The sequence below is a fragment of the Pelodiscus sinensis genome, chromosome 8, assembly GCF_049634645.1.
Source record: "Pelodiscus sinensis isolate JC-2024 chromosome 8, ASM4963464v1, whole genome shotgun sequence".
NCBI classification, from domain to species: Eukaryota; Metazoa; Chordata; order Testudines; family Trionychidae; genus Pelodiscus; species Pelodiscus sinensis.
Window position 1 is genome coordinate 56,820,858 of NC_134718.1, and position 25,077 is coordinate 56,845,934.

General features: G+C 40.1%; 1 protein-coding gene across 7 annotated transcripts in view; it reads left to right on the forward strand.

The window, feature by feature from the left end:
- Positions 1-25,077, forward strand: part of ATE1 (arginyltransferase 1) — a 170,442-nt gene that overhangs the window by 765 nt on the left and 144,600 nt on the right. For 3 of the 7 annotated variants that reach the window (XM_006111405.4, XM_006111410.4, XM_006111409.4), the window contains exons 2-6: positions 3,790-3,853; positions 6,290-6,352; positions 7,190-7,293; positions 9,285-9,566; positions 20,796-21,025. In XM_006111405.4, coding sequence (XP_006111467.2) covers positions 3,790-3,853; positions 6,290-6,352; positions 7,190-7,293; positions 9,285-9,566; positions 20,796-21,025 — 743 coding nt within the window. Of the gene's footprint in view, positions 1-142; positions 404-3,789; positions 3,854-6,289; positions 6,353-7,189; positions 7,294-9,284; positions 9,567-20,795; positions 21,026-25,077 lie in introns of those variants that run through there. The other 4 variants (XM_006111408.4, XM_006111404.4, XM_006111407.4 and 1 more) reach the window with 4 other exon arrangements.

Consider the following 25,077-nt stretch of genomic DNA (forward strand, 5'->3'; position numbering starts at 1 on the left):
CGGTGGGGACTCGTAGCAGATTTTGCCCTTGATAAAGATGGCGGATATTGCGTCCGCCTTAGGGACGCTCCCATGCCCTCAGGAAAGATGATGGACCTGCCCGCCTCCCACAGTGTTTCCGCTGGAAACCGCCGTTAGTAAAGATGGCGGAGTTCATAACCGAGTCCCCCCGTAGTGACGCAAACCTAGACAGGCTTGCCCACAACCAAAATGGCGGCAAGAGCTGCTTCCGGTCGGCCTGGTGTTGCTGGTAAGGTTCCAGGCCCGGCGCTGCCCTGAGCTAGTAGGTCGGTGCGGAAGATGGCGGCGGCCGAACGCTCCTCGAGCATCGTTGAGTACTTCGGAGGAGAGGCTGGCTACCGCTGCGGCTACTGCAAGAACGTGACTGGCAACCTCTCCCATGGTGCGGGCCGGGCGGGTAGGGCAGGGGGCGGGGGCTGAGGGGCACTTGGGAGGGAGGGCGGACGGGCGGAGCAAGAGGGGGCAGTTAGGCAGGGTGGGAGCGGCTGGCTGGGGCAGCCAGTGATGGGGAAGTGGAGCTGAGGAGAGGGAATTGGTTTGATCCAGGCGCTCGGGTGCCAGTGTGAAGGGTGCTGGTGGGAGAATAGGAGACGCGGGGGCTCTCGGAGCGTGAGCGTGGAGCTTCTGGTTTATTTTGGGCTGAGGCAGCTGCTGTTCCTTTTCCACTTAAGCCTTTCTCTGAGCCTTGGGTTTTTTCCCTCCCCCATGTCCGTCAAGCCTGTACACCTGTAGAGTCATTTAAAAAGTCTTCCTTAAATTAGACTTTGGCACTTCTGGGTGTGAGAGTGCACCTTCCTGGGCTGAGGGAAGTCAACGTTCAGACAGGCAACCAGGAGAGGCCTGGGGTCTCTGACCTTGCTGCTGACTTGCGACACCACATTGGCAAGTCATTTAAAGCCAGATTTTCAAAACTGGTCTCTAATGTGGGTGCTTCTGTTTTGGGGTTCCTGGCTTCAAAGAATCTAGGTCCCCACTTTCGTAGGTGCTTGGAACCACAGCTCTTAATCAAACTCGGTGGGAACTGCAGTCACTCAGCACCACCAAAATGTTAGATTCATAGGTTTGGAGGTGACTTTTTTGAAAATGTCTCCTAACCTGTGTGGGCCTACAATTTCCTTATTCTCAATACAGGAATAATACCTATTTCATAAACATGTATTAATATCTGTAAAGACTTTCAGCTCTAAAAGGAAGCATTTTAATACTATTTTTACACTATTAAAAATGGATATTTCACTGTGATAATGTTAATGATTTGTGCAGGCATGCTTTTTGCAAGTTTAAGTAGCTAGTGCTGTGCAGTGTGAAACTGACAGGCATGCTGTCAGTTTCACTCAGCTTCTGCCAGGTCTTCTAAAGTTTGACATGGGGTGTGGAGGGCCTGTCCCAACATGTGGGCCTGAGACTCTGACCTGGAACGTCCACATAGCTATTTCACCATGATGGTTTGAGGGTGAAGTACCCTGAGAGTCCTGGCTTGAGCTCGTTCTTAGCTCTGGGTTCCCTGCAGTCCACACAGTGGGGCTTTTGCAGAACCACTGATACTAAAAGCCTTACACTCTCTGAGCTTGAGGCAGCTCACACAGTAGGGCTGCCCTGGCACAGTAAGCCCTAGAAGCTTAGGCGCCTCAGTAGCACAACAGGAAAATAGATAGGCCTCTGTTGAAGTTTGTCAAACTGGAGATGTGTTCAACCTGAAATATTTCATGGAAACATTTACATTTTCCTTTGAAACTGTTTGGAAAGTTACTGACCACCTGTAATGCTTCAGAACAAGAATTCCAATGCTCAGTCCGTTCTCAAGAACACAGCATTACACATATCCTAGTTCTAGTGTTTTCAGCTAGACTGCTCTTGTGAATAAGGGCTTGTCTACACAGGACAGTTAGAGTAAGCTAAGATGTGAAATTAAACTGATATGCATGTGTGGACATTCTTATTCTGGAATAAGTAACTTTTTGGTTTACTTCATACTGCTTTGGAGTAGACATGTTAAGAAGCGATTTGCGTTACCATGTAGCTGCTGAAAATCTTACCGTTATACACTGTAGGCTCTTCAGTATAAAGCTTATACTGCAGAGATCACAGTGCAGCCAGTTACCTGGGAGTGGGGCTAGCAGCCAGTGTGCACCAGGAGCCGGCTACTGGCCCCACTTAATACTGCACAGCCCTCAGCACGGGGAGGCAGCACGTTCCCAGTGTACTCTGACTCCAGTCTGCTCCAGAGCTGACTGCTGCCCTAAATGCTGCTTCTGACAGAAAGGCAGCAGTGCCAGATGACAGCTCACTGGGAGTCAGTGAAAACTAGGTAGCTGGCTACCACCTTGCACTGTGGGCTCTGATATAAAGCCAGCATAGCAGCCGGTTCCCTGGGAGCTGGTGTAGAACTGTTTAACGCTAACTAATAAGCTCATGCTTATCAGTTAACTATTTAAATTATTTTATTGTACTCCCTACTTTTGAGGGGCTTTTATGCTTTAAAAAAAAAAAGGAAAGAAACTCTTATTCTAGAATCATAGTAGTATAATTGGAAACACTTTCCTGTGTAGACATACTTTAAGGATCTGCAAGGTTAGGCCCTATACTGACTTACAACATGACATTGGCAATTTTAATGTTTTATACTGGTAGCTGTCGTCACCTTTGACCTATTCGGGTTTGTCTTGTTTCTCTTTTGAGGAGTGCTCTGTTTCTTGTGTTTAGAATCCCATTGTCAGGTTATATGGTATTCATTCTAATCTATTGTTTTTATATTGGAAGCTGGGAATCTTGTATTAAAGTCTTTATCGGAACCACCAAGTAAATACTGCAGTAATTGATAGTATAATAGGCCCAGGAAATGGCATGAAAAATTTGCATTAGGGGCTAATATCCTCTAATGTGTGATATATGCCGTCAAGTCCCAGCAATGCCCCTCTGCCATGTATATTGGCCCAATCAGACAGTCTCTGCAACAGAGGATAAATAGACACAAATCATCCGGAATGGTAACATACACTATAAGGGAACATTTTAATCTCCCTGGACATTAAATTATGGATTTAAAAGTAGCCATTCTTCTACAAAGGAATTTTATCACCCAATTACAAAGGGAGACGGTTGAACTGCTTTTGCTGTTTTATGTACTCTGGATTCTGTAATTTCCACTCCAGCTCATCTGATGAAGTGAGATTTACCCATGAAAGTTCATGATCTATACATTTCTTAGTCTCCAAGGTGCCAAAGGGCTGCTCATTGTTTTTGAAGTTAGAGAGTAGCATGTCCACCCCTCTCATTACTGTGTGCCCTTCCTTCTGTGTTTTGTCTTGCCATTTATTCTGACAAAGCTTAAGCTCCTAGTTTAAGTTTGTATCTCATGGCCTTCCAAGTATATCCTGAACTACATGTATTTAAAAATTGAAGTATTTTCTTCTAACCTTGAATGGCATCTCCTTTACATTGGGGAATTATTTATGATGGGTCAGTGGGGAAAAACGCAGTAACTTTTTTACTATAAATTACTTGGATGATTGATTTTTTAAAGTTGTACTTTGAATTCTGTTTTGCATTGCCTTCTTTAATGGGAAATTGGCTAAGAGACTGTTTTTTGTCTTTACTGACTGAAGTGCTTAATATGAAGTTTATAAATACAAGTAATTGTTTCCCCTCCAAAATTTGTAAGAGAAATCCCAAATTAATGTTTTAAATGTACAGTAAGCTTTCAGTAGAAATTGCTTACATTTTAATGTTTTAAAGTGAACTGGGACAGTCATCTGTTGTTTGTTACAGGCATGTGGGCGCATTCAATGACTGTTCAAGATTACCAGGATCTTATAGACAGAGGATGGAGAAGGTAAATTAAGAAAAACAATCTTCAAAGAGATGCTGACATCTTAAACCTGGTCTAAAATGTTGTTTTAAGAAAGAAAAGCATTCATAATATCTAAGACCAACAGAATATGTCACTAATTATATAGAAAAGTAAAAACAGTGTCACACACACACACACACACATATATATTGCAGGACTGAGGAACTGAAAATGAAAATAATTTTCCATCTCCTAGCTGATTGATAGAGAGGCAGTGTGCAAAAAAAAGTATAAATAATGGCAGGTGAACTGGATTTTTGAAACTTTCACCAGTACTAGTGAATATGTATTTGTTTATAACATTGTTTTTAAACTGTGTACTTTTGAATTATCCTTTAATTGGAAATACTTTAAATATTTAACACAAGATCTACCTTTTTCTTTAGAAATTCATGACACTAGGTGACTTCCCTCTTTTGGCTAAAGTCAAGCTCCTAATTCTGTATTTTGTCATTCAGATCAATGACTGGGTTTTTATATGTTCTGAGTACACAGCAGCAGCTGTTGACTTCACTGGGAGCTGGTACACACTCAGTACTTCTGAACAAACTATGGGATTAGATGACCAAATATGGGTTTAGGAGCCTAATGTTAGGCAATTTTTAAATTATGTTGTGGCATTTATGTTCTGGAACAATACTGAAATACTATATACTGTACATCTTGAATGTGTTACTGTAGTCCAGAGAACCCAACTCTTGCATTTACAGATTAACTTGGACAAAGTTCTTTACACAATTTTTTCTCTTCACCCTCAAAGTTGGAAGATACAGATGTGGTAACTAACTCTAGCATCCCCCTCCAGTGGAGAAATTAATGCCTACTTTGGGGCAGGAATGTACAGTAGTTGAAGGTTGTCATAGCCTTTAAAAAAGGAAATATTTTAAAATGTATCTAACATTCTTGTTTTGAATACAATGTAGTAACTTTGTACAGAGAATGGGGGGGGGGGGGAGGGGGGAAAGAACTTTCCTTTCCTTTGAAGAAAATGCAAGTTTTCAAGAACTTCTTGTTAGTAAATAAGAGAAGTGCCATATGAATGTTTCTTATTCAATGTGTAAGCTCTCAAAACTTTTACCGGATAACTACTAGCCAGAGGCTGATACGCAAAATAAGCTATGGGAAGTGAACTGCAATTCTCAAGATGTCAGAAGAGTGATGTGTTCTAGGATTCTTAGCTAGGTACTGTCCTGGGTATTTTTGTAGATGCTATCTTTTGTATCAAACTCTGACTAGTGTGGGCAAGGTAATAAATTAGAAGCTGAATTTCTGTATTTGAGTAAGACATTGTTCTTTCACATCCATCTGTCCCCTAACCCAGAATCTCATGGTTGCTGCAAAGAAGATTGCTACTTTACATTTTCCCTAGCTTTATTTATTTATTTATTTATTGGTTTTCCTACTCTGTAGATACAAATACTTGTCTCCATACTTGCTCATAGTTTTCCCAAGGAGTACAGAATTATGGAATTGACGTGATCCTGAATCTTGTCAGTTTCATTGTTGTTCAGATCTGTACAACATTTGTGAAATTTATCAGAGTCTAACTTTACTAAGTTGTGGTCTGCAAAAGCTTGTGAGCAAGCAGATGATACTTGGAGGTATATGTCTGGAGGCTAAGAAACAGTTCTGTCAAGAAGAATATTTTTGCAATTATAAGGGCTGCACAGTAACTTTAAAAAACATGGAATTTCACATTAAGGCCTAGGCTAACAATTTCCACCCAAACTGTCTAGGATAAACTTCCCTGGTAATAGACAAGTAGATTTTTAAGCTCTATTCTGCTTCTAATTATGAAGAATTGGAGATCACTATAAAAAGTATCTTAGGTATAATATAAATTAACAATCAGATGGAAAGTTGAAAAGTTTGATAGGAGAAGGAGCTGCATAACCACAGAAGACCCAATAGTTGTGTTTCCATTCTTATGTTGGTAGTACTTGATAACATTTGAATGTGGAAGTGCACCATTGTAGCAGATTGGCAAAAGTGCTAAAGAATTTGCTATTTTGGCTTTGTTACTCTGTTTCAAGGAATTCTCAAATTTCATTGTGCCACAGCCCCTTCTCACAACCAAAGTTACTATAGGATGCTATGAGGGGGGGCAAAGCCTGAGCCTGCCCAAAGCCCCCATGCCCAGGCTGAAACCTTTTGGCTTAGGCCTTGGACGACGAGGCTTGGGCTTTGGCCATAGGTCTCAGCAAGTCTAAGCTAGTCCTGGTGACCCCATTAAAATGGGATGACAACCTACTTTGGGGTCCTGACCCACCATTTGAGAACCACTGATCTATTCAGGTCATATATTATTCAACATGTTTTTTCATGTTTTTAGAGCAATTTAAAATTTTCTATGAATTAATTTTGTATTGTAATTCTATAACAAACATTGAGCTTAATAAACTATTTTATTATTTTTAGAAGTGGGAAGTATGTCTACAAACCCATTATGAATCAAACATGTTGTCCTCAGTATACAATAAGGTAAGAACAAATGCATGTGACTAGTGCCTTTAAAGCTGTGTTGCAGAGAAGAGGAATGATTTAAAACTTAGTGAGAAAAGTCATACTATCCAAGGCCACACATTTAAAAGTAACTTGGCTTGTTCATTTCCAATTGAGGCCTTGGTTATCCAGGGTGTGTTAAAATAATCAGTTGGATGGTAAGTCTACTTTTTAATGGTATTGTGTTCTTTGAATGCTATAAGTAAAGCATAAGTGGGTTCATGCAGATTATGACAAGTTTCATAATCTATTTCTATATTTCTGCACCATCTATTTTCCTGCATTAGTCAGGAATGTATTCTGGCTTATCACATCTAGATTGCATACGTAAAATGAGTTGGTTGTTGCAGGCTGGATCTTAATGGATGTCTGCATCCTACACATACTCTTTTTAGTATCCTGAACGGGAAGGCTATGGATTGAATAGTCATGGAGAATTAACTGGTTTTTTTTTTTTTTCATATAATGGTGGCAGGTAGTATTAAAGAAGCTTGCATTGCCACCACTAGTGGTATAGCTGAATGACTCGTATTAAGTTCTTTTCGCAAGCAATAAAACTTGCTGTATATTTTTAGTGAGATTGTACTCCTTCATCCATATACATTTGTAAGGGTAGATAAAGGTGCATGTTATATAGTACAAAGGCACACATGTAACACAAGGTTAGAAACTTGAACTAATGATTACAAGGGAATTTAAATAGACAAGAAATTAAAGAAGAATAGTTGCATCAGATATTTTTTATATTTTCCAGTTTAGATCAAAGAACACAAAACTGGTTTTAATTTTTTTTTTTTTTTACATTTCCTCTTTTAGATGTCGACCTTTACATTTCCAACTTTCCAAATCTCACAAGAAAGTTCTGAAGAAAATGTCAAAATTTCTTACTAACGGGGATACTTCCAAGGTGGCTGGTGATGGTAAGAAATTCTTCATAATTGAAAAAGTGTGAGGATTATTCCCACAGAAGAGCTACTGTACCCTAATATGGTTTTAGGAATAGTTCAGGGCCTGAAGAGGCTTTTATAGTTTTTAATGGAGGGTGAGAGGGTGGGTAAGTACTCTAATTTGAAAAACAAAACAAAACAAAAAAAACCCTAAGATTAAAATACCCAAGATGGAATCTAACCTCAGTGTGGGTTGGTTGGATTCTAAATACTGTATCTTTACAACTTGCCCTGAAAAGAGGCCACCATGTGGCTATAGTGCCCCAGGAGTAAACTAGGAATAAGTTATGACATTCCTCATGGGCTTCTTCCTTTTCTGTGGAGGAGTAAATGTAACTTTTTTCACCTCATAAAGCAGCTTGTTTCTCTCCACTGTGCAACTGGCCACTTAGTAGCAAGAGGAAGAAGGGAGTACCAGGCAAGCAGCCTTGTCTCACCCATGCAATTGAAGCCACAACTTGAACAGGATTAAGGGAGAGCTGTTTGAGGGGCCCTTATTCCTCTATGCCATTACAACGCCCCCTATTCAATACAGTTTTGAGAAATTTAAAGAAAAACAAAACTGGTTAGTTTTTTGTGAGCCTGGAAGTTATTTTGTGCTGCTTCTGTTGGTTCTGCCACAGCAGGTTATTAGATCATAACTTGAGTATTTTTTTTTGTTTGAAGTGAGAATAGTTAAAATTGTTACCATGGCTGCGTGGCACAAAAGACATTTTCAGGCTTCTAAGAGGGTATTATAAACAAACAATAACAGCATATCCTTTTTATGATGGAAATACACTTGTAAAATTGGAAAAGTGCAACACTGTTTTAGATGTTACTATGAGCAAAGTGTGAGCTGTAATTTATATAATTCACTCACACAAAGTTGTCCATGCCACGTAAGCCTGTTGTGGGCTGGATAGATGGAAATTGTAGTGATGATGTGGTCATGCAGTGCTGTGCATGTTGAAGTCTTTATGACAGCACTGCACCAGGTATTGTAATGGGGGTAGTGCTGATGTTTGCCAATGTACAGGAAGCACAAGTACATGAATCCAGTTATTACAACACACCTTTCATGAGTTAGTGCAGCCTTTATTCCCATTCATAATATAGAATAGTATCCAGAATTAAGTGGTCTCAGGCCTAAATTTGCTCCTGATTCTGTTTCTCTTGATGCTATATGCATAAGCTCCTGCCCCTTTGGAAGCTGACTGATTGTATTGTATGGGGAGGAGAAAAAGGACTGTAAAACTGATCTTAAAAAGTAGAAAAATAGACTTTTTTTGAATGTATCATAATTTTACTTGTTACTCCTAGCTAAGAGCCTACTTAATTTGTGATATTGAGGAAATGGTGAAGTTTCATTATTAGGCTTCAACTGCAATTTGATAGCAGGAGCCCTGTCATGTGTGAGACTGGCAGTGGGAGCCCAGGTGGCCCCGAGCTGAGAGCAGGAGACTCCTCTTTTAACCTTGGGCCACCACCATCAGCTCTAAGCAGATGACTGTAGAAAAATCACACAGTAATAATGGACTCTCTCACTGCAAATGAGGTCCATTCATTACCTTTCTGCAATTTTTCATGGCTTGTCTGTAAATCACATGAAATTGTTTCTTTCTTTCTTTTTGACAGTCATCCCACAATTCAAATAGGGCCTTATTTGCAGCATTAACATGTGAAAAAAACATTTGTAAGTGATTTTTAAGTTGACTATTTGTTTAAAGGTTGATTAAACATGTCCAGTGATATGTTTATACAATCCAAGGACTACTGCACCCACCTCTCGCATCCTGCAGTCCCCTATTTACATGTCACTATTTCCTATCTTGATACTCTAAAATTGATTGTGGCAAGGCCAAAACTGTCTGTGGTCTTGCTAGCTGTTGTAGTTTGTAAATTTGGTTCACATGGATGTTAATATAATCTTGGTGTGAATGTGCATTATCTGTCTTATATTGACAGTTTGTCACTTGTCTTAGTTACAGAAGAACCTATGGATTCCCACAGAGAGGATGCTATTGTTTGCAGTTTTGTGTTAAAAAATGAATCTGACATCAATCTATCTGAACTGAAACCCCTGAGTGTGGACGAGATGCAGAGGGTGGAGACTGAAGATAATAATGAAGAGGAGGAAATGAAAAAAGAAGTAAATGTGAAAAAAGTAGCATCAGAATCTTTCCAGACATGTGCAGATCAAGACAATGCAAGTTCTAGTACACCATCACATTCAGCTAAACTTATTCATACAACACCGAAACCAGGTAGCCAAACTTACTTTAGAAATATCAGTTCAATAATTTGGAAGGCCATATTAACTCCTCACCCCTCCTTTTTCCCTTCAGATTAGTTTAGTTAGAGCTCTTATACTTTGGCTGTTAAATCTAGAGCTGTTCCTCTTTATTTCTTATGCCCTCAAACAGGGGACTACAGTCTGTAAATCAAGATATAGTGCAAATTTCTTGATTGATTAATTCTTCTAATATTTTGCCCAGTTCTTTGGAGCCATCCAGCAAGTATCTGTCCGTGACTGCCAGGTCATGGAAGCTTTGAGAATCATCTAAGCTCTCTAGCCAAGTGGGCTATTGATAAGTCTTACCTCATGAGCAATAATTGAAAACCAAATTGGTGTTTAAAAAGGTGGACTTAGCTAACTAGTTTGCATCAAGGGAAATAACTAAGGCCACGTATAAACTAAAGAGACGACTGAGGCTGTGGCAGTTGATTTTCTGGCTTTTAATGTACCAGGTCTTTAGGTCTTGAACAATGGGGGAACCCCCATCAATGCCAGAATTCCTACTCTTCATGAGAACTAAGGGAAGTCAATGGGATTATTTCTCCCATTGACCTCCCACTGCAAGGACAGAGCTGAAGCTCGGCTTATGGTACATAGACTCCAGCTACATTTAAGCCGACTTTCAGCTGTAATGTAGACTTGGCATAAAGATTGTCTTGCTTTAGTTAGTACATCTAGTTATTCTGTAAATTATTTTTCCTGTTACAGTTGCTTGTCTTATTTATGTTCTCAAATTATTTTCTTCTTCTTAGGGACTATGTTTCTTACGCACACAAAAACATCATTTGTTTATGTCCAGTGGATTAGGATGGCACCTGTCATTTTTTGCTCCAGGACTAGTTGGATGATTCTTTGCTGTAGAAGCAGAATGGTAGTGTTTTTGCACCTCAGGGGTACTTAAAGGTTTTAAAAAAATCCACCCTACTTGATAGCAAAATATGAGATCACGAAACTTGTATTTTTTATTGCATGTGAAGTATTGGCATTCCTATTGTTTTATACAGAAAAAATAGACTAGATATTGTGTAGTTCATTTCGTGTTCAGAGATTCATGCATTTGTAAAATGCTGGGGGTATTGTGTATCAAATACTACACTGGAATTTTGCTAACAGAGTTCTGCTTAATTCTAAAGAAAAATAGTGGAGAAATCTATTAATATTTTTTGTAATTTAGTGATTATTTTACATTATTACAGAATTTACAGTTCAGCTGCCTTCAAATCTGTTATTTTCCAAAATATTCATTATTCAAAGCAGAGACTGAGAGGTTTCTTCCTTAACAAAACAAAAAGGAAATGGAGCATTCTAAGGGAAAAACGTGAACAAAGTTCTTCCATTCTAAACTCTTCTGTTTATGGGAGCTGTGATATTGCTTACTGTGGGAGAGGAGCCAGGCAATTTATAGTTCATGGGCTAGGTTTTCAGAAATGATCAATCCCCACAAAGGATTGTCTTCATTAGAAAAGAGAGCATATTCTTACCTTGTGTAAGTGAGCACATGCTAACTGTAATGGGTGAAATCCCAGTGAAGAAAGACACGACAGTTTGTAGTTTTCACACATGTTGTCAGGTCAGCGTACAGCCTTGGGAGCAGCATAGAGGTTAGGTTTACCTGCCAACATGTGAAAATTACAAACTGCCTTATCTTCATGAGTTATTTCTCATGTTAGTTAGTGTCTGGCTGAAGTGAGGTAAATTAAGAATACCCCTTTTTCTTAGCAAAACTCACCTAGGAGTGCCAGATTTTCAACACAACTCCTCCCGTGTAAGCAACTTACTTTCTGTAAAAGTAAGTGCTCAGCAAGAGCATTAGGAAAGGGCCTTGTTGAGCACTGATATAAATCTGGTTCCAGATTTTTAAGGCTTCTTAAAATATGGTGATTACGTTTTTAAAAAAGTGAAATACTTTTCTACCCCCTGATGTGGACACTTTACAACAAACAAAACAGAATAAAGTATTAAGAAGACAAAGCTTTGCTGTTAACTAAGTAAAATGGTTTTACTAGACTTCTAATGCATACTAAATGGAAATTGACAGCAGATGGCAGCCATGAGTAAAGATTAGTATAAATTGCCCTTTCTTAAAGTTGAGATAGTCTTCAATTTGTGTGAAGAATAACTGACACAATTTCAACTATATAGATGCAGATAAAGGAAGTTTGAAATGTAATGTTTATAGTAATTATTTTCAAAATTTAGTGCATATTTTGGAAAAAAAAATCCAGTGCTGTCCTTTTCCTTTTTGGCAGGATTTAAACGAAATGTATAAGTGAGTTACAAATGCACCAAAATCTTAGTCAATGTACCCATAATTTTTTAAATATAGTTAGTGTTAAAGGTTACCTCTAGTTTAAAACTTTCCAGATTGAGAGATGTTTAGCTTTTGCCTTGGAAAACTTGACATTTTCCATGATAAAATGTGTTTATGTAGAAATAAATGCCTCATTAAATAAACAGGTCATTGTCCTACGGAACAAGTGGTCTGTTTCTGCACATATTTGTAAGGGAAAAAAATGTGTATTATATAAAAAAGTTAAACCAATGAATTTGTTCCTTTGCTAATATATTGTTTGTGTAATTTATGGCAGATATGTGAAATTAAACAGATGCTGAGTACAGGTTGGGTGATCAGAAAATGCTCCAAGAAAATCCTGAATATTTTAAACTCTTCTGCTGCCAAATGGGGATGATGATGCTTGCTTATCTTTGTTGAGTGCTTTGAGATATTTAGATGGAAAAATATTATTCTCCTAAACAAAAATGTTAGGGCTTGTCTAGACTACATCCCTCTTTTGAAAGAGGGATGTAATTAAGCCCCCTATCGAAAGTGCAAATGAAGCGCGGATTTAAATATCCTGTGCTTCATTTGCATATTCGCGTCTGAGCGCTGTTTCAAAAAAGGGTATTTCGAAAGTGAAAACACAGTTTAGATGTGGTTCTTTCAGGGGAAAAAAACCCTTTTTCAAAAGAGCCTGTACTCCCAGTATGGGAACTTTCAAAAAAGGGTTTGGTTTTTTTTCCCGAAAGAACCGCTTCTAGACTGTGGTTTCATTTTCGAAATATTCTTTTTTGAAACAGCGCTCAGATGCAAATATGCAAATGAAGCGCGGGATATTTAAATCCGTGTTTCATTTGCACTTTAAATCGGGCTCATTTACATCCCTCTTTTAAAAGAGGGATGTAGTCTAGAGGAGCCCTTAGCTAGCTGAACAATAAGGATGATCACTTAATTTATTTTCTTTGTTAGCAGGAATTGCAGGGGACAAGAGCAAAAGTGGTGTTAAGGTGTGGCAGTTACAACCTATCAATTATTCACTTGCCATGCCTTCTTCCCAAGGTCCTTGGGGGGAGGACAGTTTCCCCCTTCCCCCAACTGTAATGTATATTGCTGAAGACTTCTCACTAGAGTCCTGGTGAATTATGACAGGCTTGCCAGCAGAAGATGGAACCTCAGGAATGCAATATCATACCTCAGTTCCTGAGGCATTTCCCCCTCTGCCAAGCTTTTCATGATTCACCAGAGGATAGTCCAGGTTTGATGGTGAAAAGATTAAACTTAGGTGTTGGGGAAAACATGGATGGATCTTCACCTGTTTCTCTCTAGTTTGCCACCTATCTCTTCCCTTTTCTCCATCTGGCATATGTTCTCCTTCTGGGCCTTCTCTCTTTTCCTCAAGTGCTTCCTTGTATGCTAGTAGAGCTGAAGCAGCGTCAGCACAGATGTATTAGTATCAACCAGAGCTGAGGCAGTGTCAGCACAGATTTATTAGTATATTTAAAAGTCAGAAGGGACTATTAGATCATCTAGTCCAGTGGGTCCCAAACTTTTTGGCATCATGCCCCCTTTTCGATTTTTGAGAAACCCTCATGCCCTCCTTCCCAATAGCAGCAAAACTTGTTGAGGGGGGGAAAAAAAAAAAAAAAGGAACCGACTGGGGCCAAAAAACAAAAATGGCAAAACCTATGAGGGGGAATTGACTGGGGGAGGGAGGGTGGGTGGGTATATGACTGGGTCACCTCACCCCCCCCCCCCCGGAATTTCTTCACGTCCCCCCCCCAGTTTGAGAACCCATGATCTAGTCTTTGCTCTTGAATAGCACAGTCAATACATTTTTACCCAGTTAGCCCTGTATTTGAGCTCCCCCTGGAGAGCCCTCATTGTGCTGGAGCCTCTGCACCAGCTATCACAGTTTGAAAAGCAAAGCCTGTGTGTGCCAACACATTAGCACGCCCATATCTGGCTCCCCACAGTGTTGGGCATGGGATACCCGATGTTGGACACATGTAATTTGATTACAGGTTATACTTCCCAGAACTGGAAGTTCTGGTCCAGCAATATCCTCCTTGATCAGAGAACTCTGGTAGCCTAATGGCAGGAGGGCAATCCAGGAGGGGCTGGGTTGAAGAGGCTGAATGGGGCAGGAACTGGCAGCAGCCCCCAACAGTCAGTGGCTCCGGGACTGGCCCGGGGAAGCCACCAGCAGTGCAGGATCAGGCCAGAGAGACAGCCCATGGCAGTGCTGGGCCAGAGCCCTGGGCAGCCCATGAATGCTGGACCAATGCTGGGGCTGATGGTGGCTCCCAGCAGCGTGGGGTTGGAGCCCTGGGCAGCCCATTGGAAGCAGGGACAGAGCCTGTGGGCTACCACGGGGCAAGAGCCACCCAGGCTTGTGACAGAGGGACCAGTCCAGGGCTGGAAAAAGCACCAGCAGCCCATGGTAGCATGGGGCCAGAACCTCGACAGCCTGCGGAAACAGGGCCAGAGCCCGCAGGGTTGGTGCCGAGCTGACCCCCTGGCAACCCAGCCAGAGACAGATCCCGGCAGCTGAGGTAGTGTGTGGCTGTAGCGTATGGCAGTGCGGGCTGCTGGAGCCCAGCATGTAGTTAGGCTGGAGCAGCAGCAGTGGGGTCAGTGATCCAGCAGGCAGCCCAGCAGGGATTGGAGGGAGTCCCTCTCTCCACCCCCACCCAGCTGGCAGAGTCAGCAGCTGAGGGCTGTGGCAGGGAACCATCTCTAAATCCGGCTAATTCTCTGGTTCAGGAGCAGTGGTCCCAAGGGTGCTGGATCAGAGATGTCCAACTTGTACTTTAAGTAACATTAGACTAGTGTGCTTATTTCCTTAAAGGTAATGAAAGTGGCTGAAGAAGACTATCTGGGTTCTTTATTTTTTGTCTGTGTGGTTCCATATTGAAAGTGCTTATTTTACATACAGACTTTTTTTCCCCCCCCCTGACAGCAGTTTTTCCATGCCAATGTGTGGTATTTATGGCTTGCATGTTTTCACTTGTAGTAGTCTGCATGTGCAATTAGCTAACAAAAACATGTTAATGTGCATTCTAGGAAAGACTCTAGTTTATTCTGCCATAGCACTAAACCATCAAGAAAGCTAACAGGAATACAAAATTATTTTGTCATTAAGGAAAGCAGGTTCTATTTCTAGTGTTACATTTTTGATTGATAATCACAATTTATGAAATCTACTTGCCAGTGACAAATGGGACACTTTCTGGGTGAGCCAAGCCATCAGTTTTTTGCACAATATATTTTTAAAAGATAGTTTCCAACTGTGAGGGTACCTCTCCCACTGAGCCAGTGCAGTGTCTTGCAGACATCTAGCTTGAGTGTTTTTAGTGCAGCTCAAATTTTCCCAAGCAGTGGCACTGGTATGAGGAACCCACCCCTATTCATAAGGGAAGAGAACCTAAAAATCCAACAGGCTCCAGAGGCAAGGAGGTTATAGTTCAGTGGAATCGATTTGCATCATTTAGAAAACAGGGAAGACCTCTCGTCTGTTTAATAATTGGTTAAAAAAATTAAGCTCTCATTACACATGAACAAAAAAGCCTTTGGTTGTCTTTCACTGTGAATAAAGAGGTGAGTTACCCACAGCTAGATTATCCTCTTGGTTAGATTATCCTTTCTTAGTTGTTTTTTTTAATGCTTCTTTATGTGACCATAGTTGAAATATATAATAACTTTGACATTTCTCATGAAGGCACTTGATTGTCCAGGATACTTTAAAAATGAAAGATAAATCTCTTTCAGAATTAGTCGTGCGTATGTTGTAAATGTACTGGTTCCAGGACAAGGCTACTGGCATGCAAATGTTTCTTCAGCATTTTGTCATAAAGTATTTACTCGGGCTATCTTTTTCTAAACTGCAAAAAATAAATGTCCCTCACCATTTTTCCCCATGTGGGAATAGTCAGTCTGTGCAGTGCCCCCTTGGTCCCTGACAACCCTTTAGCACTAATGATTTTTATAGCCACTAATCCTCCTAGTCCAAGTAGTTTTAAAGCATGGAAATGGAACATGAACCAAGTAATGCTGACTCTGTCATTAGCTACAGTAATTTGCCATGAGCTATGGAAGAATACAATGTAGCACACTACAACCTGTTCCTTTCTGATCTTGGCCTGTGCATAGTGCCTGCAGAAGGACAGTACTGTACTGTTGCAGAACTGGCAGTCTTTCTACTTTTCTCTGTCCTACAGTCTCTTAAAAACAGAGGGGACTGTGGGATTCAGTAGTTTGTGGTACTTAATAGGTAACACTGGCTCATTGGAAAGAGACACAAAACAATGAAAAACAATGAGAAAAGGTCTCTAAACGGCACTACCTGACACATTGGGGAAAAATCCCTTCACACTGTCTTCAGTGACATATAAGCATTGTAATTTATAGATTTACATTTGGCATAAACAGTTAAAATTAGTGTTTCATCACAGGCAAGCTGCTGCTGGTAATTAATATTTAATTTATTTAAGGATTTTTTTAAGCCTTTTGTTTGTGTTCTTGTGAGGAAAGCACAGGAAAGAGCTATCTTGTTGGATATAGTTGGATATTAATTTTCACCTATTGATATCACCTGTATCTTGTGTTCTGACATGAATAGCTTTTGCCTCATTGTCAAGGTCATATTTAAAAAGTGAATGATAAAATGGAAGATTAAAGTTCTCTAAATTCTGAGTTCACTTTGTTGTGTAAAAGAGAAGGGAAATCAGACTGTGATCGAGAATTTCCCCACTAAAATAGTCTGGATTTTACTGCATTTAACTCTTGGACAGAGGCCAAAATATTATTGCTGACGTGAGGGATAGGTCACTTTTGAAATGTTCAGTATCTTAGCCGGTGAAGCTAAGTAAAGAAAATCACTAATTTAGAAAAGGGGAATATTTCTCCAATTATCTTTTTTCTACGTTTGATATTTTCTCCAGTAAACATAAATGGACATAATCAAAACACCACAACTACTACCACCATTCACAGGCCCCTCCTTTCCCCCCAAAAAAACCCCAAAACAATTTAATGGAAAATTTTGGCAGCCCTTTCAGAGGTATGTTCTTAACCCTTGTTTATCATTGTACCATATTGATTCGCCCTTGGGTAGAGACTAGTGAGTTAATTCTTAAACTACTAGGTTATGGAAGTATCCAGAACCCATTTTTTAATAAAAGTGAAAATTATAATTTATATTGCGTTCATTTATGTACATTCAACATGTGTTAGTGCAGGACTGTTTACTTGTCAACAGCAAAATTCTAATAAAGGGTCAGGACTCAATTTTTCTGCCCCCCCCCCCTTCTGCTCCCCCTTCTTTCCAGCAGGACCATTTCTCCAAAAGGAGACTTCCTCTTCATTTTTTTCTGCATTATTCCATAGAAATGTTTTTACCTAATGTATTGGTAGAATGCCTCTTTATACCTCTGTATCAGAGGGGAATACATAAATTTAAATGATTGTTTCATATTAGAAATGGAAATATGTCAGTTATAGTTTATTTTAACTCAGACATATGGTTCATTTTCATGAGAGATAGAAAAGTAACATGAATTTTTAGAAAAGGTCATTGGGGAAAAAGAGGCTGAATTTGAAGGTGAACAGGAATTCAGTGAGTCTGTATGGGAAAGTGTCTGAGTCTATATCAAATTTGCTTTAAACAGTGATTAATATTGTAGATATTAATTTTGAAGTGTAATGAAATATGTTGACACATTCAGGGTCTGTCTAAACTACATCCCTTTTTCGAGAAAGGTATGTAAATTAGGCATGTTGATATTGCAAATGAAGCCGGGATTCGAATTTCCCGCGCTTCATTTGCATAATGGCGGCCGCTGCTTTTTTCGAAACCGGGCTTTTTGGGGGAAAAAAAGGCAGTCCTGTACTCAGTTTACAGAATCTTTTGGTTTACAGGATCTTTCGAAAAAGGGTTTTATTTTCAGAAGATTCCCAGCTAAACTGCTGTTTTTTCTGATAAAGCTCCGTTTTCAAAAAAAGCGGCGGCCACTATTATGCAAATGAAGCATGGGAAATTCAAATCCTGGCTTCATTTGCAATATCGACGTGCCTAATTTACCTCCCTTTCTTGAAAAAGGGATGTAGTCTAGACAGCCACAGTGAAAAGCAGGAGAAGAATTGAATTACCACTACTCTATAAGTATCAGGAAAGCTTTAATTACTGTACGCAAGGAGTTGGTGTGTTTCATGCAGTATAACAACTCGAGTGAAATGTAAGTGTACATACACCCTTTAAATTAATAACTAATTTGTGTGAATGTGTACTGTTCTGCACTCGGTCAAAGGTCTAAAAATGAGTATGCTTTCTTAAAGCCATAAATAGATGTAGGATCTTTCCATGTTAAGAATTTGACGTTGCTACTCCAATACGAATCTTACTTCAAGGGTTTTTACAGGTACAAAGTTTATGTATAGTTGGAAAGAGCTTTAAAAAACTTTTTAAAAAGAAAAGCTCACTGCTTCTAAAGCATATAGTATTACATGTTTCTTGTGTAGGTAAAAAAAATCTGAGTTTATTTTTATATATCCTATTTAAACTGAGTGAGATTTTTACCAAAAAGCTAAGAAAATTGTAACTTTTTTTGTAGCAGTATAAAATATGTTACAGCTGATGTACAATTTTCCTTTGCCAAAGAAGAAAATAAGTTTAATAAAATACAAGGAAGAGTGGTTAGGTTTTTTTTTCCAGACCTTGTAAAATACGTATGTTCTACAATACCAAAATGCTGTATTTTCCAGAGAGACCAGTTGTAAAATCTTGTACCGGTTGTCGTCTGTATATTATATTGTTTCCATGAGACTCAACTAAAATAATATTTTGAAAATTAATTTGCATATAAAACAAATGGAATGCTACAAATGGAGATATTAGAAAATAGTCACACTATTGTCAAGTTTTTGTTTGTAGTTTAGAGTTGTAGGAATATATTCAGAGTAAAATAAAAAAAAATTGAAGTCTAATTTTTAAAACTAATGAGGGTGCTTAATAGAATTTTAAGTCTTATTAAAAGTCATTTTTAAAAAGTCAGTTACTTCGCAAAATGAGAATTGAACTTTGAAGTAGTTATGCACTTCTGAAAATTCTATCCAGGTTTAGTGCTCAGTTGATAGTAGTAAAGCACAGTATGATCTTTTCATTCACATTATATGTCTGGCCTGATAGTCTTTAAGCTTTTATTAATGACTTTCCCATATAGATTTCCTCTTATGCATTTTCCTTCTTTTTTTTTAAATGTAGTATTTTGCAACCAGATTCAAGAAATAATCAATAAGAGCTGACATAGCAATATGCATATTCAGAATACTGATGATTGAGTGGCAATATAGTTATTGAACCTTTTTTTAAAAGTGGGCAAATTACACACTTAGCTGGTCTTTAATTCTTCTGTGCTCTGCATATTAAAGGTATTGGTGATGATTGTATGTTGCAAAGGGTTTCCAGGTGGTGTGAAATATATCCGTTCTACTTTGTCTTCTGTGCATGATTTTGTCAGGATGCCCTCTGCTTTGCTGATTCAATATATTCACAGTTGGTGACAGGTCTTTCCTGTGCCTCAAGGCGATACTTTTAGTTGCTTGGAGAATATACTGTTGCTTTACATAATGCATCTAAGTACGAACTAGCCTTTGTGAATGAGTGGTAGTGACTGAAGCACAGATTGTCTCAGGAATTGGGAAGTCTTGATTTGTATCCTTAAAAAGCTAAGGGGTCAAGACCTTTAACCATATACTTTTAATTGGGAATGATATTTGCATCACTGTATTGTCATGGCCTTGTTACTTTTGTACTTCTGCTACCAGAGAATCTATCATTCACAGTATAACTTCGCTATAGAATTTAAGTTTTCATTTAAAATAAATTGGGTACAGTTTGGATCTCCCTGGTACTCTGGGGACCTAGCTGCTTCTAGATGAGGGGTTTTGTCAGACCAGAGGAGGTCATTTCTGGTTTCCCTGCTACCAGTCCCCTCCAACAATGGCCTGGCTACCGGCGAGAGCTTGATGCCAGCCCTGCTGGCCACACTGGGCTCCCAGACCCACAGGCAGCTCGCTGCTGGCAGCCTGCTGCCCTGCCGGCCCATAGAACTCCCAGCCACTAGCCCTCCACCTGGACACACTGGTCCTGGAACAGCCATGATCCTGCTGGACCACTGATGTTGCCGGACCAAGGAGTCCCCGTTTAGAGAAGTTCAACCTGTATTTTAGTTGTTTTGGTTGTGAATATAAGTATGAAAATGTGAATGAGTATTATTCTTTCCTCCTGAATAAGCAGAAAGCATGAAACAGTAGCTCAGCCCATTTGTCTCAGTGTAGCATTATTTTTTGAAACTAGCCATTTTATCTGCTGAGAATTTTAGCTGAAATACCCACCTACTGTGTTTATCTCTGATTTCAAACTGATTTTCATGCCAACAAATGCCAAAAAAATCACATTACCTATATAGCAGCTAAAATCTATATGCTGCAGCTATGCATTTAAACAAATATATTGAAAATGAATATTAGGGTACAGTGTAAAATGGAATGGAATATCCAAATGAACAAAGGCTACTGTAGTCATTGTATTTTTGTTTAATTAATTGAAAATCCTCAAATTTTAAATTTAAATGAAGCTACCATAGGATTTCTGGTTTGCCATCTGAGGCCATGAAAGGAATGATCTTGCAGCAATTTAGGTCTGACTTGCCTTAACGGATGTGGGACTACAGCTAATGGCTGCAAAATATTTTGAACATGGAAAAGAATGCTGTATAAATAATACCATGCTATTAAAAAATTACATCTTTTATACAAGTATAGTTTGTAATCAGCTCTGTCCTACCTTTCATATAATAGCTGTTTTTCTTGTTCTATAATGTTGTTGTTTAATTCTTTTCCTTTGGTTTTTTGTCCTTGTAGGAAAAGGGGCTGATTTGAGCAAGCCACCCTGTCGGAAAGCTAAGGACATTCGAAAGGAAAGAAAATTGCAGAAGCTTCTTCAGAACCAAACTCACACACTTGAAGGTCCTCCAAAGCAAGTGGAGCCTCAAGTTTTACTCTCTCAAATCTCTAAATCTAAAGGGAATCAACCTAAGTCCCTTGAAGACTTAATTTTTGTCTCCTTACCTGATGCCAGACATCAGTTAGAGGTACTGGCAATTACATTATTATTGATTTTTTTTCCTGTGTGCGCAATAACATAAGATAATTTCTATCATTAGAAGCAGCTTTCAAAGAAAGATTAGTGAAAATATTTGAAATGGAAAAAGCTCACTTTTAAAGTGAAAGCATTGGAGCCTTGATAAATACTATCTACATTTCTAGCACATAATTTGTTAGCTTTTGAAAATATATTTTGCTATAAAATATACACTATTACAGAGATGTTCAAAAGCACCTATATTATCTAAGAACTGTTTGCTCATACACTGCCTACCCAGTTTTCTTTTAAAATTTCCCCTTGAAATCTTCTGAATGAGAAAACAAAGGTGAGTCTTGCTGAGCCTCTAGAGGGTGCTCTCACTCTTAGAATCAAGGGCTATTATTAGATGAACATTTAACAGAATTCTTCACAAATGAAAGACTTTAAAATTAGATGAGTGTGAGAGAAAAATACAATGTAAAGTTCTAAAGCTGATAAATATTTAACTATCTATGATGATCAGCTCAATAGGAAAATAGTAGCTGTTCTTATAACTGAATTGAAAAGACATAGTACAAAATTCTTTTCTATAAATGTATGCCTGATCTGCTTAGAGGTCTTCAGCAGGTCATCAAAGTTGGCATCTATATTTTTTTCCTTAATGGCTATCATACATTTAGTTATCTGTCAAAAGAGTTACAAAAATAATTAGTAATATACTGTTTGCCATTTGGCAAATCTTAGTTTGGAGAACTTTCTAAGCATTTTATTTGGTTTTAAATTGAACAAACATTATTCCTAGACTATGAGAGAGAAAATAGCTTATAGAAAAGGCTAGTCTTCTATAAACTAGAGCCTGATGGTTGTTGATGACCACCATGAGGAGTAGAATTCATTATAGTGACTAAAGTTGAGAAATATAGTTGTTTGTGCTAAGAGTTTGAAGAGATCACCAGTGGTGGAAAATTAATGGCTTGATTTTCCTCAATTGAAAAAAACAAAATGCACATGTGTGGCTTATTCTTCCAGGTTTTCTGATACAGTTAAGTTATTGAAGAGTAGGAGAGAATGGATGTATTAAGAAGGAAGGAGGGATCACTGAAAGGCATAAATCAGGCCTGTAGAAGAGGGACCAAGAGTTCAGGAGGGAACCAACACAACTCTAGAATAGGGATGTCAATGTGTAGATGACTACACAATTAACCGATAAACTTAGGTTTATCGGTTAATCTTGTCAACTATATGCATTTTCCCCCTCCTTGCTGTCTCTGTATCAGAGGCAGCAAGTCGGGGGCGGGGCGGGGGCGGGAACTGGTGCTAAACTCCCCACAAGCACCAGCTCTGCCTGCCACTTCCACCCCTTTGCTGCCTCTGATGGAGGATGAGAGGAGCAGGCAGAGCCAATAGGCACAGTGAGTAGCAGTGCGGGGTGGGGCAGGGGCAGTGTGAAACAGCTTCTGACTGTGGTGGGCCTGGGCTTGCTGCGCACAGACCCTTGGCAGCAGCCTCTGTCTATGGGGAGCTCGGACTCTCCACCCCTGGATGGGGCTGCTACCACCCCATGCTGCTGCCTCTGTATCAGTGGAGAGTGGCAGATGCGATCCAGTCTGCGTGGGGAGCTTGTTTTTAAACCAGCTCCTTTCACAGTTCAGCTTCCACCTGCCACCCTACACTTTTGCCTCTGATACAGAGGCAGTAGTGTGGGGTGGCAGGTGGCTATCTGGGAGTGGGGCTGGGAGTGCACTGGCTGCCAGCTGCGCCCTTAGGGACTATCACATAGTCATGTAACCACTTAAGTTTTAATGTGGTTACATGACTATTCAATTACGCACTAACTAACATCCCTATTGTAGAATGGTAATTTTCAAGAGTTTTTTTGGGTCCTGGTGGATCTTATGGTCAACACCAGATCCTACTCAGAACTAGAAATGATATTTTTGTCCATGCTGTTCTGGTAATTGAACACAGCCTTAAACATGTTTGAAGATACAGGATGAAGATGAGTGTGTATATTTCCCCTCACTTCTTTAGTATAGGAAACAACCGTTTTCACTATAAACTAGTTTCCAATTATTACAGTGGTCATGTGGACATACTCCACAGATTAAAAAGAGAACAGAGACCTATTGTAACTAACTAACAGTTGCCTTAGGAATTGTAAATTAACAAGTAGGAAATGGGAGTAGAACATGAGAAATGATTACCTAGGAAAGAGTATTGGGGTATGTCTACATTACAGTGTTATTTCAAAATAGTTATTTTGAAATAACGCGTCTACACACACCATGCATTTTGAAATAGCATTTTGCTAGTTCGAAATAGCACGTCCACACTGAGTGGCTCTGAATTGCATTTAAGGCTGGCTGGAACCAGTTCTAGCAGGGCACCAAGTCAGGACTTACTGTGTGGGGCTGCTGCCTAAGGCTGAGGTCTGTGCTTAAAAGGACCCCCCTGGACAGCCAGTTCTCAGGTTTCCCTGCTTGCTTGCCTACCTTGATGAGGGACAGCAAAGCATTTTGTCTCTGTGTGCTCTGATTGCCCTCACTCGGGACACCAAAAGCATTCAGCAACATGGAGCCGGAGCTGCCCCGGACACTCTGATGCTTCTCTTGGATGTGTTGCTGCGAGCCTGGCTGCACTTCCTGCAGGCTGCCATCTGGGATGTCCATTGGGGGGTTGTCAGTATCCAGGAGGCTCTGTAGGAGAGCTTCCACCCTGAGGAGCACTAAGAGCCTCCCAGGTCTGCCCCATTGGGGGCTTGTGCCTCATTGCTTCCTCACGTCCTTCCACTTACCCTTCCCTAGCCCCCTTTTCTGATGTAAAATAAAATACATGTATTTTCATGAATACAAACTCTTTATTTAACAAAACTGGGGGGGGAGGGAATGAAACTCTGGGGAGACTGGGGAAAGGAGGTGGGAGAGGGGGAGACCTGGGAGAGGAGAGCTGGAAGGGGAAGCAAGGGGAAGAAGGGGGAGGGAAAGCTCAGGGTTGGGGGGTCTTGCCAGACCAACTTGATTGTTATGCAAACCTGCTCCTGGTTCGCATGTGGCCTTTGGTGGCCAGGCTGGCAGCTATCCTGCCATAGATGGCTGCATTCCTCTGTCTAGTGCGGAGATCATGGACGTTGGGGGCATCCCCCCCAAACCTGAATAAGATCCATGATCTCCACCCTGGACCAGGAAGGCGCCTGCCTTCTCTGGGCCCTGGCAGGCTCCTGCGAGCTGGCAGATTGCTCCTGGGGAGCGGTGGTGGGCTGGCTGCCAGTGGCTTGCTGGCTTATATTTTGGGGCCACTGGGTCAGGGGCAATGACTGCTGGCTCTGGGCTGGTAAGCTTGGAGCGGGCACAGGCACTGTGGCCAGAGTCTACCCCTCTAAGGGCTCCCGGGAGTCGGGGAGAAGAGGAGTGTTCTTGGTTGAGGCCAGAGTGGCCACCAGGGCACCCTGGGAAGGCTGGAAGCCCCTTATTTCAAAATAAGTGTCTACACAGCACTTATTTCGAAATAGCTTTCAAATTTGGCGTTTTTCCTCATAGAATGAGGTTTACCAAATTCAAAAATAAGTGCTCCGCTATTTCAAATTTATTTCGAAATAGCAGTTTGGCTGTGTAGACGCTAGGAAAGTTATTTCAAAATAAGGGCTGTTATTTCAAAATAACTTTGCTGTGTAGACATACCCTTGCAGAAAAGGATCTAGGGTTATAGTTGGGACCACAAACTAAATGAGTCAACAACGTAATACTGTTGCTGAAAAAGTGAACATCATTCTGGAATGTACTTGCAGGCATGTTTGTAAATAAGGCTCAAGTAGTAATTCTTCCATTTGGCAGTAATAAGGCCTCAGCTAGAGTACTATGTCCAGTTCTGGGCATCACAATTTGGGAAAGATGTGGACAAATTGGAGCAAGTCAGAGAAGAGCAACAAAATAAGGACACAAGAAGTAATGGGTTTAAATTGCAGATTTAGGTTAGACCTTATGAAAACTTGGTAACTTTCAGGATTGTTAGGTACAGGAACAAATTACTTATGGAAGCTGTGGAATTTCCATCATTGGAGGC